Genomic DNA, 14,069 nt, shown 5'->3' with positions numbered 1-14,069 from the left:
TCACTAGTACAGAACTTTCTGAACAATTAGCCGTGGTCTACATTGTTTCCATTTTTATTATTATATTGCTTCTTTCTCCTTGCTTTGGTTTTACTTATTCTGGCTTCTGAAAGCTTCCTAACCTAAAACCTGAGTTCTTTTCTACTTGTGTACCATACTGGATTTGTTTTATGCTGTACTCATTGGTTACCAATATTTTGTCATCTCAGCCTTGAGTCCATCTTAATCCTAGAGCTATTCTAATGGTGGTGATGGCCTCTGAGGAGCAAGTGTCTCTGCTTTAGACTTGGGTTCAGAAGAAAGTGTGCTCTGGCTGGTTACATTGTTGTTCTCCCACCCCACCCCCACTCCCTATAGCTAAGACTGAGATCGTCCTGGTATGAGTCAGCAGATCTATTGCCTCACTTCTTGTACTCAGTCAGCTGATTTCTACACAGGTGAGGCACTCTCTTACTACAATTCCGGAGGTGCCTATTTCTTAATATGTGTCTATCAACTTACTGGTTTTGGTTAGTATTTTGAGACAGGTTCTCCTCATGTAGTCTAGGCTAGCCTTGAACTTGTGGTTATCCTCTAGCCTCAACCTCCCGTACTAATACTATACATCTGAACCACTACCCTTGCCTGTATTTGTCAACTTTTGCTTTAGGCTTCAAAACTTGTTAGATTTTCCTGATGGTCATTAATATAGAAAACCTTTCTCTCATTTAAAAGCCTCATAGTTTGAGATTTAGTCTCACTTTGTTGCTCAGGCTTCATTCCATCTTTTTGTTCTGCTTCAGCCTCCAGTTCCTCAGTAGTTGGGGTATCAGGACTTAAATCACTGCTCCCAGTTCAAGGCTTCTCCCTCCTCCAGTTCTTTCTTTCTCTTACAGTGTAGCCAAGTCTGGCCTTGAACTACTGATCCTCCTGCCTTACCCTCCCAAGTACTGGGATGATAGGCTTGGGTAACCACACCCACCTGAGTATTACTTCTCAATCTCCATAATTTCAGTCTTTCTCTTATAGATACACTTTTGATTGAACTTATAAGAGTTGTTTCATAGAGTACTTAAACCTACTAATAATTATCATTATCAATAAGTTGGGAATTTTATTTTTAGCCTTTCCCTTTTTGTTGTTAATATGTCTGTTTGGCTTTGGAGATGGTATCACACTACAGTTTTAGCTGGCTTGTAACAAAACTGTGTAACCCATGCAACCTCAAACTCAGCGTCCTTCTGCTTTGACCTTAGAGTGTGTATATTGTAATCATGAACCACCATGCCCAGTTTGTTACTTTGTTTTAAAAACAAACATGTAATGCTGGATGTGGTGGTACACATGTCTTCAGGATGCAAAGACAAGATATTCAAGATTTCAAAACCGTACTGAGCTACATGAGACCCTGTCTCAGAAAGGAAAAAAAGTTGGAACTATATGTATATATGCAGTCATCTTTCTATGATTGTATAGACCTGATAAGTTACTGTGTATTAGCCTCCCCAGGTAAGATAGTCCAGGGTCTTGGTTTGTATTGCTTATATTTTTACCTCTTAAAGTAAGCAATAAGTATTTAGTTTTTAAAATTATATTCTGGTGGCTACTTTATTCACCACTCTGTACACACCCAAGTTTGTCCTTTTTGGAAATATCTGTTCACCATCCCATTCCCAGGCTACTGAGATCTCAGCCTCATACCTCCCTAGGGCCTTTCAGGATCCTCACCACTAAAAAACAGACCTTTCCTTGGTCCATTTCCCTTTAAGCTACTGTCCACTTAACATTCTCCCATCAAGGCTAACTGGCTTTTTAAAAAAGCAACTGTCCCTGGCCTTGAATCATTGTTCCCCTCATACTCTGTCATCCAGTCCTGGACAACCTGTACACTCTTACTACTATGTAAGAAGGGGCAAGTTGTGTATAAGAGGTTTTTCTGGCCTTGAGTATGTAGAATGTCACCTCTTATATCTGGTATGGATCTTGTCATACTTGTCCTGTGTGTTGTTTGACCTAAAAGCTCAAATTTCAAATGTGGAATTTTGTTGTTGTTGTTTATTCTGTCTTGGTGTGTTGGAAAAGGATGAGTTGGTTTTCTGCAACATTACTCAGTGAGGTAGAGGATTGCCCTCTGCTATGTAAGAATGATGTCAAGAACTGACAGGAGATAAAGAGGAAGAGATACAGTAGTCAGAGGTACTAGCTAGGACCTGAGAAAGAATAGAGTGTCCAGGGCAGAAGACTGGAGCTAGGCCTGAACCCTGGGGAGGATGGTACCTCTTCCCCTCCAGGAGCAAAGGCCTGGGACACAGGCTGCTGCAGGGGAATTGGTCTTAAAGTGTGTTCAGGTGCCATCACAGGGCTTTGAACAGGACCCATGCTAAAACTGGGATATGAGATCAGAGAGTATGGAGGACTGGATGAAGGATTGAGCTGGCTCTATTTCCAGAAGAGGTTAAGAAAGGGCCCTAGGCTGTATGTGAAAAGGTGGTTGTTTTTACCTCTGGTTTCCCTAGGGTTGTGGGATAGAACCCAGGGTAGGGGGTAGTGTATGAGAGGGGAGCAATGATGCAAGGCCAGGGACAGTCACTCTTTAAAAAGCCAGTTAGCCTTGATGGGAGAATGATAAGTGGACAGTAGCCTAAAGGGCCGTGGCACTAGGGAAAGTCCTGTTTTTCAGTGGTGAGGATCCCGCTAGACTCTAAGGAGGTATGAGGCTGAGATCTCAGCAGCCTGGGAGTGGCATGGTGAACAGGGGTCAGGTGGTCACTGCCTATGTCTCTGCTTCTATCATTGAGGCGGCACTCAAGAGGACTCCCGCATTGGACCTCTGGCCAGTCAGCACACTGCTTGCTGTTGGTTTCGTGCTCCATGCGTCAGCTGATCTCTACTAAGAAAGAATCCTTCACTGGAGAAGGATTGCCTCGGTCACTCTTTAGGTTTAAGTAAACACAGCTATCCATATGTTTATTCATTACTTTTTTTTTTTTAGCAAGTGTTGTTTTTAACAAAATCTCAAATGTGCGATTTTACCAATAAAGACTTGGGAGCTAGATGCTGAGGTGAAAACCTACTAGTTCAGGGAGGCTGAGAAAGCATCGAGCTGACTTTCCTCCTTAGCTGACATCCCAAGAAAGGAAGCATTCCTTCTCCATGAAGTCTCAAAAACCCTGGATTTGGTGGTTCATGCCTTTAATCCCAGCACTTAGGGAGGCAGAGGCAGGCAGATAGATCTCTGTTAGTTGGAGGCAAGCCTGGTCAACAAAGTGAGTCCAGGACAGCAGGGCTTATACAGAGAAACCCTGTCTCGAAAAAGAAACAAACAAAACCCCCCTCAAACTCAATGTCCCTCCCTTCTGTTCCTGTGCATCTCTCTATCGTCCTCTTACTCTGTTTTTTGTTTTGTTTTGTTTGTATGTTCACTCCCTGTCAACTGGTTGCTTGCTCCTGCCTATGGTTGACTTTAACCCTGTTCAAGCAGAAAGCTTTTGTATTAAAAGTGTGTGCTAGGGCTGAGCCAAACTCTGTAATAAAAATTTTGGGTTCTTTGTATGTTATGTAAGTATGTTTTTGTTTCAATCTGAAATATGGTATTTTAGTTTGTCCACACCTGTTAATTGTCTTGCCCAGAGCATGATCTTTGCCAGCTGGTGATGGCCTTCCAGGTGCAGCATAGAGCGGGGCATGTTCTAGGACTCTGAGAGTATAAATATGAAAGCCAAGAAAGAGAAGGGGTGGCTTTCAGGGTGGTGTTCAATGTTGGTGTGTGGTGTGTAGCAGTTTGGAGAAACCAGAAATGATATGAAGGTTTGGAGCACACAGAAGGAGAGAAACTCAGCTGCGTGGAGGAGACTGCTAGCTGTGTTTGTGGTCGACAGAGATTGGTATAGAACCCTAAAAGAAACCCTTGACCCTAACTAACAGGGCAAAGTAAGGGGTCTGGGATCCCTCTCCCCACTAACCTTTTCTCTCTCCTACTTAAGGTTGGGGGTTGATGGGAAGGAAGTAGAGGCCTAAGACCCCCAAATAAAGAATTTTAAAAAAGAGTGCTACAGATGGCTTTCCACTACAGCACTCCCTCACCACAACTAGACTAGGTTTTTCCAGTAGACAACACAATCTTGGGGTTCACAGTGTGATCAGATATCCTCCAACAAGCCAGTCCTTTTGCTTTCAGACAATTTGCCTAAGCTAGGTCCATGGGCTTAAGGCTGGAGCCCTTCAGAAGTATGGTAGATTCTCCTGTCAGTTATGAACTGCCATGTAGGTTCTGGGAATTAAACCCTGGTCCTCTATCTAGCAAGAGATGTTAAGTGCTTTTAACCACTGAGCCAACTCTCCAACACAGGTTTTTTTTTTTTAAATATATGGTGTTATATATCCCCCATATAGTATGTGTTTGTGTATGCCTAGTGCCGACCAGGGCCAGAAGAGGTTGTTGGGCCACCTGGAACTGGAGTTTATATGGTGCCAGGAACTGACTGAACCCAGGTCTTCTGTAAGACAGCCAGTGCTCCTAACCACTGGGCTATCTCTCCAGCCTAGGATTTTAGTTTTAATGAAGTCAACCTGTCTTCTGGAATCTGAAAGTTCTGCTAAGAGGATTCACACACACACACACACACAGACACACATCCAGACCTGTAGAAAATGGGGTAAATGTTCCATGTCAGCTACCCTTCATTTTGTCTCAGAAGTATGTCTGAGATGGTGGCAGGGCTCCAGTCCCATTTGGTGGGTGTTTGCTAAGGATGGTTTGTCCCCTTTCTTTGGATGTCAGAATCAAATCTGCACTACTGTATGTCTGTTAAATACTGATTTTGCAAGTGTGAAAGGGCTAGTCAAAGGTAGAGCAGTTGTCAGTCATGCTGATGCTGGACGTTGCCTGACTCTGAGGCCAGCCTATAAAAAGGATAGGTTCTCAGAACTCACTTTTTATTTAGTTTTTATTTATTTCAGGTTTTGTTTTATTTTGTATTTTTCCCTTGGAAGGGAGTTCTTTCTTAACTGAACTGAGTGGGCTCCCAGGCCCTGTTCATTTTCTTACCAATTCTTACATGGGTCATGCGCTTGGTATTCTAAAAGTTCTTAGCTAATTCAAGGTTACCTAGATTCTCTCTGTGTTTTTATCAGAAATTTCATAGCTTTGCCTTTTTACATTTGGGCCTGTGGTCCATTTTGAGATGATTCTCCATTCCTGTAGAATTACAGGACTTGAAATGGAGTGCTTTGTGAGTCTTGTGCCTAGTGTGCTGTTGACTAGTATAGATCTTTCACCTTTCCACAATTCTTAAGAATCATTCTGCCATTGTCTCCAGAATATCTGGTGGGACTCTGGCATGCCCAGTACTGCATCTGTAGATCAAGTTGGAAAGAACTGACATCCAACAATATTGGTTCTTCATAAACTTTTTCATTTACTTAGACTTTATGTCACCATTTGACTGGTTTGGTACTTTCCCTTAAAACTTATACTTTTTTTTTTTAATGAAAGTTAAGATGGCTCAGCAGGTAAAGGAGCTTGTTGCCAAAGCTGATGACCTGAGTTTAATCCCCAGACCCCACAAGGTAGAAAAGGAGAAAACAGACTCTGCCCCTGACCTCCAAATATACACTGTGGTACACAGATGCCCATGGACATACACACATGTGCACACTAAATAGATAAATAAATAGATGTTTAAAATTCATACATATATATTTCATATGTATGTATTTCATTAGTTATGCCTAAATATTCCCTTTTTAATGCAAATGTGAATTTTCTATTATAGGATTAATTATAGAATTACAGTTGTTTACTGATAGCTCACAGCAGAGTGAATAATTTTTGTACATTAACATTGTATCCTAAATCCATACTGTAATTGCACAATAGTTCCAGGGGTTTTTGGTAGATTTTCTGAATTTACTACAGTGATGTCATTGATAGACAAGGGCACTTTTTTTGGAAGTTTGTAGGTGTGGGCCATTCAAGACAGGGCTTCTCTGTGTAGCGATGGCTGTCCTGGACTCGATTTGTAATCCCATCACTCATGAGGCAGAGGCGGCAGATCTCTGTAGACAGCCTGGTCTACAGAGTGAGTTCTAGGAAAGCGAAGACTATACAGAGAGACTCTGTCTCTAAATCACCCACATATGGAAGCAAGTCTGAGGACAACCTGCAGGAGTCAGTTGGTTCCAACGATCAAACTCAAGTTATCAGACATGGTAACAAGTACTTTTACCTGCTGACCCATCTCTGAAGTCTTTGCTTTGTTTTTAATCTATGGTGCCGTTGAGCATTGTGCTACAAATGATGAGCCGAAGGAATGAGGATAAAAGTTTTTACCAGACCAGAGTTGATTACAAATAATCAATTTAATAAAGAATAAATTTTAATAAAGAATATATACTTTGGACAGAAACACAGTGGATAACTTTTCAGAAAGAGAACAGCTCTCTAAAGGGAGGCTACCTCTAGAGCAGTTAAGAGAAGTGACCTGGCTTGTCTCCTGGCTGTTTGTATGGGGTCATATTTGAATAGGTACAAAGAGGACAGCTCACAACCTTTTATTTTCTTTCTTTCTTTCCTTTAAGTTTATTTTTATTTTATGTGCATTAGTGTTTTGCCTGCATGTGTGTCTGCATGAGGGTGTTGGATCTTCTGAAACTGGAGTTGTGAAATGCCATGTGTGTACTAGGAATTGAACCTGTGTCCTTTGGAAGAGCAGCTAGTGCTCATAACCGCTAATCTATCTCTCCAGCTCACTATCTTGTAGGAAATTTTATAACACTTCCTGTCTTCCCTGAGACTAGTTAGGTGCTAGTTGTTTGTATAAGATATCATAAGTCTTTTTTATTTTAATTTTTTTCACAATTTATTCATTATGTATCTCGATTGAACCCCCTCCCTCTCTCTTCCCTCCGTATCCCCTTCCTCTAGTCCACTGAAAGAAGGAGTTTTCCTTTGCCATCTGCCCATAGCTTGTCAAGTCTCATCAGGACTGCCTGGATCCTCTTCCTCAGTGGCCTGGTAGGGCATTATCAGGGGCAAGTGATCAAAGAGCAGGCAGTTGAGTCCATGACAGAGGCAGCCCCTGCTCCCTTACTCAGGAGTCCAAATGGAGACTGAGCCTGCCAATCAGCTACATCTGAACAGGGGTCTAGGTCCTCTCCATGCTTGGTCCTAGGTTGGCCCATCAATCTCTGCAGGACCCCCTGGGCTCAGAGTTTTAGCTTTGTTGGTCTCCTTGTGGCGGTCAGTTTTCTTGATTGATTCCACCTACCAAAGCTGAATCAAATCAGGTAAATAAATTAAATTGTTCTACATCCCCTAAGGAAATAGAAGTAGTCATCAAAAGTGTCCCATCCAAAAAAAAGCCCAGGGCCAGATGGTTTCAGTGCAGAATTCTACCAGACCTTCAAAAAAGAGCTAACGCCAATACTCTTCAAACTATTACACAAAATAGAAACAGAAGGAACATTACCAAATTCATTCTATGAAGCCACAATAACCTTGATAACTAAACCTCACAAAGACCAACATTGATGCAAAAATACTTGCAAACCAAATTCAAAAACACGTCAAAGATATCATCCACTATGACCAAATAGGCTTCCTCCAAGGTATGAAGGGTTGGTTCAGTATACGGAAATCCATCAATGTGATCCATCACATAAACAAACTGAAAAAAAAAAAACCACACACACACAAAATCATCTCCTTAGATGCTGAAAAAGCATTTGATAAAATCCAATATTCATTTTTGATTTAAGTCCTGGAAAGATCAGGAATACAAGGCACATACCTAAACATAGTAAAGGCAATATACAGCATCAAACTAAACAGAGAGAAACTTAAGTCAATCCCACTGAAATCGGATAAGGCAAGACTGCCTGCTCTCTCCATATCTCTTCAGCATAGTTCTTGAAGTCCTTGCTAGAACAATAAGACAGTTAAAGGAGATCAAATAGGAAAAGAAGTCTTTTATTTTAAAAGTTCTTTTTTAATTACTACATTTAGGGGCTAGAGAGATGGCTCAATGGTTAAGAGCACTGTCTACTCTTCCAAAGGACCCAGGTTCAATTCTCAGCACCCACATGGTAGTTCACAATTGTCTGTACCGCCAATTCCAAAGGATATGATACCTTCACGCTAATGCGCATAGAATAAAATTAAATAAATTATTTAAAAAATTACTACATTTAGTTTTAAATTTACGTGTGTGCGCATGCATGTACCACAGCACACATGGAGGTCTAAGGACAACTTGTTTGAATCAGTTCTTTTTACCACGTGGGTCCCAGAGATTGATCTAAAGTCACCAGGCTTGGCAGCAAGCACCTTTACTCACTGAGCCATCTCACTGGCCCCACAAAAATCTTTCAGTATTCAAAAACATTAACTTTTTATCAGAAGTATGTTTCTGAACGTATAACTTTTATATCTTTCCTACGCTTGTTCCTTTCTGTTCTTTTGTTTATAAAATCACTGATAGAATTTGGGCTTTCTTTTGAAGCAATAAAAGCCTGGACATACGCCACATCTGATCACTTGTTGTGTTTTACAAAAGAGATCTTGCTAGAGGATGGTAGTAAAAATGAACTGTTACTGGCTAAATTTTTTTTTTAATGTCTAACCTAAATTGCCTGGTGGCATTGTTCTTATAGTGCAAAATTAACCTTTTATTTTCACAAAGTTAACTAATTTTTTAGATTTAGTTGATTTATGTGTATGGGTGTTTTGCCTTCGTGCATGTATGTTCACCACCCTCATGTCAGAAGAAGGAGTTGGATACTCTTTAACTAGGGTTACTAATGGCTGTGAAACACCATGTGGGTAGAAACCAAACCTGGGTCCTATACAAAGCAACAAGTGCTCTGACCTGTGGAGTCAGCTCCCCCTAAATTCTTTTCTTCATCTTACAAATTAAAAGGGTTTAGGACTAATTGTCTATGTATTCTTTCTATTCACAGGTCAACTTGAGTTCAATCCTTGGGGGAGGGGGAGCTTGTCTTATAAACACATCACATGTATCTAAGGGAGGATAACAAACAAATAAACCAAACAATAGGCTCAGGCAACAGCTGGACCAGGCAGAAAGGTCAGGGGTGAAGCCTGTTACATAGGTTTAGGTTAAAGAAATGAGCTGGTTGGTGTTGGTAGAAAATATTTCAAGGATTGATCCAGGTTCTCCATATAGGAGAGAGTTCAGAGGGACCTCTACTGCAGTGGGGAAGGAGGAAGGAGGAGGAGAAATAAGAAGACAGGTAAGTGGGAGACAGGGAATTTTTCGTGGCTTTTCATGGTAAGAACCTAATGGGTTTCCTGATTCCTGGAGCAGAGTTACTAAGGCAAAGGGTGACTGGTGGCTGAGAAACCAGGGACTGAGCAGGGGCCAGGGTGAAAGAATCTGGTGAGCTAGTCCTTGTGGCCCACACCTTTAACCCCTGCATGGGGAGGCAGAGGCAGGCCTGATGTACAAAATGAGTTCCAGGACAGCCAGGACCCTATCTTAATCATTATCTAGTGAGACACGGATGACACTCCTCTCAGATCTGAGGGTGCTATGACAAAGCCACAAAGGCTTGGAGTCTGAGTCCTAAACTATGGCAAAAGAGATCTAGTTGAAGAACACAGTCGCAGTGCCATGAAGTGGCCAACATTCTTAGTCTAGGAGTGGACTTAAAGTCCAGATTTTGTAACAGAGGAAAATGAGCTTAGTTTTGTTTTGTTTTCTTTTGAGAGTCTGAGGATCAAACTTAGCTAGTTTTTGTGATTACATTCTGGGCATGGGTCAGAGGAGATAGAGGACACAAGACCTAACACAGCTCCTACTGGAGGGACAATGTTCTCCCTGAAAGCACCATTTAATGTATTGAACCTCCTTCCATGTGTCTGGTAGACCTAGCCTTACTGCACTGACTTTCCTAGTGAAGACATGGCACTCCAATCCTCAGAGATAAAGTTTGGTTTTCTTCTGGAGCTAAACCCATCTAGTTGGTCAAGCAAGAACGACTCTGAAGGGCTGGAAGCTCACAAACTGAAACTAGCTACAAATCGGCTAGGAGGGGAAGGGAAGCTCACTGTCCTGGAGAGAGTAAAAACCTGGCTACCTGTAGATCTCAGATAAGGAAGGAGACGAGCAGGTGCAATTATGTCAGCCACATTTGCTTACTCCCACTCAGAGTGTGGGAAAGGCCAGGACTGAAAAAGGAAAGAGAGAAGAGAGGTCTGAGTCATTACAGTATGTGGACTCAGTATATCCTAAACAGGCTGTCACTGTCCCTACGTCACACGTTGGGTACCCAGTGAAGAGGGTACCCAGAAGGAAGAAAAGTAGCCCCTTTCTCTTGTGGTATGGGATGAAAGGAACTCTTAATTCATGCCTTTGGAATGGCAGCAGGAGTGAATCTTGATTTTGTTGCAGGAATACAATCAAGGTAATGTCCTCCTGAAATATCTACTTAACTCAGAAAGGGTGGTACAGTGTATCATGGCAGAAATCAGGGTCTTAGGCATAAGTCGCCATCTTGAGTGGCTAACAGTTGGATGGTTCTTAATTTCTGCAATGGCTGGGGGTTCTCTTGCATGCGCATCTTTGTCTTTGGTTTCTCCAAATCCTCTAGCACTCTGTTGCTCCTGGCACTCTTTCTGCTGTGGGGCCTTGCAGCTTGATAGTAGATGTAGAGAGAGAAGTCACCTGTACTTTTGGGTTGATGTCAGTCTTGGAGTGACCTGTATTTCTGAGTCATAATCTTCACAAGTTTGTCTTACCTTTTATATAAACCCCCTTGGGTAAAATGGAAGATGGGGAACATAAAAGGAGAGTCCTTCCCTAGCTATGTGCCCAGAGTTTGTATAGTAACCCATAGCTACTGTATCAAAGATATGAAGTGATTTTTCCCCCTTTGCTTTTCATGGTGTGAACCTGTTGGGCTTCCTGGAGGCAGTACAGCTAGGCTTCCTGGAAGATATGGGTAAGAGACTCAGGACTGAACCTTGCAGGTTCTCAGGCTTGCCTCTCCACCTTCTACAGTTCATGAAGGTCACCTGAAGTCCCTGTCAATCAGCATCCCTTAGTTTCTTCTCCAAGAACATTGATCTGAGCTGTAACTGTATTAGGGGACCTGTCAGTAGACTTGTTTCCTTGATTTTTCTGTATTTCTTTCTTTTGGTTTTTCCAGACAAGGTTTCTCTGTGTAGCCTTGCTGTCCTGGACTCACTCTGTAGACCAATCTGGCCTCCATCTCACAGAGATCCACCTGCCTCTGCCTCCGAGTGCTAGAATTATAGGTGTGTGCCACTGCACTTGGCTTCTTCTGTATTTCTTATAAGATGGAAATATGATCGATATTTTTTTTCTCTCTCCCACCCCACTTTTCTCTCTACATCCCTTTCTCCGCTACTTCCCTTTCTCCCTCCATCCCAGTCTTGTTTTGTTGGTTTTTATTTGTTTGTTTTTGTATTTTGATTTTTATTGAAACCAGGTCATACTGCCTAGCCCTAACGGTTCTTAAACTCACTACATAGACCAGACTGGCCTTGAACTCAGAGATCTACCTACCTCTGTAGGGATTAAAGGCACATGCCACCAAGCCCACCTCCCGTCTCCCCTCTCTCATTTCTAAACAAATTCTTAGTAATGTCATCCTGGCTGTCCTGGTGCTCCCCTGTGGGGCCCATGCTGAACTCTGGCAGTGTTCTTGCCTTTGTCTTTCAAGTGTTGGGATTATAGGTATAGGCCACCATACTAAAGCCATATACTCCTCAGCGTTGAAACTGGATGCCCCCACATCATTAATAAATGTGTTCATTACTAATATTTGAGCAGGCTATTAACTTTAATAACTTACTAGCTGTCATAGGTTTCTACTGCTGTGATCAACACCATGACCAAAAGCTCCTTGGAGAGGAAGGGATTATTTCAGCTTACAGTGAAGTCAAGGCAGAAACTGAAGCAGAGGCCATGGTTGCTCAGCCTGCTTTCTTCTACCATCCAGGACTACTTGCCTGGAGGTGACACTGCCCTCAGTAGGCTTGGCCCTCTGCCATCAATCGTGAATCAAGAAAATACCCTACAGACTTATCTATAAGCATTCTGGTAGTAGCATTTTCTCTTCTTCCCAGATAACTTTAATTTGTGTCAAGTTGACCAAATATATAAATAAATAAAAATCAGTGTATGTCACTCTAATAATACTCAGTGGATTAACGAGATAATCAAACATAATCTTTGTAGAAAATAATATTAGAGCCTGGTTATGTATGTTTTGTTGAATTCTGTAGGACTATTTGTTCTATTTTCCATTCATTATCTCTGGTTTTCCTGAGTCTGTGTGCCCCTTTCCATTGTGAATGATCAGTTGGACCTTGCTGTCATCTTGATACTAGTGGGACCCAGACCCTACGCCTCCTGCTACCCCATGCCTCCTCAGGACTACTGAGCAGCCAGCTTCCGCTAGGGTCCTTGGTGGTGTGTAGTTTCAACATTGCAGTACTGTATGATTAGTGTCATTTTCTCTGCTTGCCCCAGCAGGAAACAAAGCAGTGATGTGAGAATAAGAATCATGAAGGATTTTGCCCTCAGGTCCCAGAAAGTGTATCTACCCATATCCTGTCACCAGGCCCCAGGGCCCATTTGCTGACTGAAAACCCCAATGTTTAAAGCTAAGCTAAGCAGAATAACATTCTTAAAGACTGAAAAGTATATTAGGAGTCTAAGCTCCTGGCAAATGTTCCTGAAAAAACAGCTTTTGTTTTGTGCCTGCCCTGCTGTGCTTTCTGAGTTAGTGAGTTGGTTTCTCCATTGCATTCAGTGGAAACAACAGGGGTTAGAATTTTCACTCCTTATCTGGATGGAACAGTTAACTTTCTGGCCTGATCCTAACTCTGTTTCCAAAGCTCCTTTAGCTCTAAAATTCTAGGATCTCCCAGGCTGTCTTTGTCATCCTCATTTTTCTGAGACTCAGTCTTTTATACTAGACTACAGTTCCCAGAATGCTCTCTTTGGATTGGCATTCATTTCCTGCAATGCCTTAACAGCCAGGTGCACACATTTCCCGTCAATTGGCAGAAAATAACCTTGAGGAACCTTGACGGAGTGTGTCGGAGTTCAGGAAACTTAGGGATGGGTAAGCCTGCTTTCAATGTTTAGGCCACTTATTGTAGAAAATTAAAATTTTTATTTTTGCAGTTTAAGATTTTAATAAAAAGAAAAATTAAATCAAAAGAAAATTCATAGAAAAATCTGTCAGTTTTTAAAAAGAGATTGAAAGCTACAAATAGGCTAGATCCTTATGCTTTTTTCTTCCTGGTGAATTTATATACAGTAAAACACAAAGTTCTTGAGGCTGTAGTTTGATGAATTTTGGCATATGTAAGATCCACATACTGGATATTTGTGTTATAGAATGGTTTGATTGTCTTCACTGGCTACCCCAGTTAAAGCAAGGAGAGTGGTCAGGGCTGGCAGCAGTTCCCAGGCAGGGGTTCTTGGGTAGTGGAGGAGCAGAGAAAAGGAGCCAGCCCACCTAGGGCAGCCGAAAGTTTACTGCCAGGGTGGAAGCACTGATTGGTCAGCGCCCACCTGCTGTCACTCATCCAACTGGCATCCTTTAAGGACAGCAAGCAGGGGGTGGAGCCAGGGCTCAGTGCCTAGGTGCTGCTTTTCAGTCTCTCATGGACCATGGACCTCAGCACTGAACATCCTGATTTGTTTCCATTCTGCATTTTCTACTCTTCATCAGAGAATCTCAAAGATTTGTGTTTCCTTTCACTTTCAAGTGTCACAAACCAATTCATGAACCTTGCGTGCCATAGAATTGGTGGTGCCTGAGGTTTGCAGTTCTTCCTCTAGAATGACCTGCTGAGCTCCTGTTTATAAAGTGGCTTTCATAGCCTTAGTGAATTTTTCCCACGCCACATTGACTCACAGGTATCTGCTTAATGGGCTTTAGCCAGAATTTGGGCAAGGCAGCAAGCTATAGCACTCAGCAGTCTTTCCTTCATTCTTTTCAGGTAGATGCTCAACCAGTGCCATGGTACCCATTTACTAAGCAGGCCACACCCTGGTGATGCCAGCCAGCCTGAGGCTGCTATCTATTTC

General features: G+C 42.2%; 1 protein-coding gene across 2 annotated transcripts in view; it reads left to right on the top strand.

The window, feature by feature from the left end:
- Thap4 (THAP domain containing 4) overlaps positions 1-14,069 on the top strand; it is a 50,087-nt gene that overhangs the window by 5,882 nt on the left and 30,136 nt on the right. The window contains exon 1 of one of the 2 annotated variants that reach the window (XM_021632079.2): positions 12,975-13,095. The exons of the other annotated variant lie outside the window; for it this stretch is intronic. Within the exon in view, the coding sequence (XP_021487754.1) occupies positions 13,092-13,095 (4 nt within the window). The 5' untranslated portion in view covers positions 12,975-13,091. Of the gene's footprint in view, positions 1-12,974; positions 13,096-14,069 lie in introns of those variants that run through there. 2 annotated transcript variants of the gene reach the window in all.

The sequence above is a fragment of the Meriones unguiculatus genome, chromosome 15, assembly GCF_030254825.1.
Source record: "Meriones unguiculatus strain TT.TT164.6M chromosome 15, Bangor_MerUng_6.1, whole genome shotgun sequence".
NCBI lineage: Eukaryota > Metazoa > Chordata > Mammalia > Rodentia > Muridae > Meriones > Meriones unguiculatus.
Note: the sequence above shows the minus strand (reverse complement) of the source record. Positions and strands in the feature narration are given on the sequence as shown.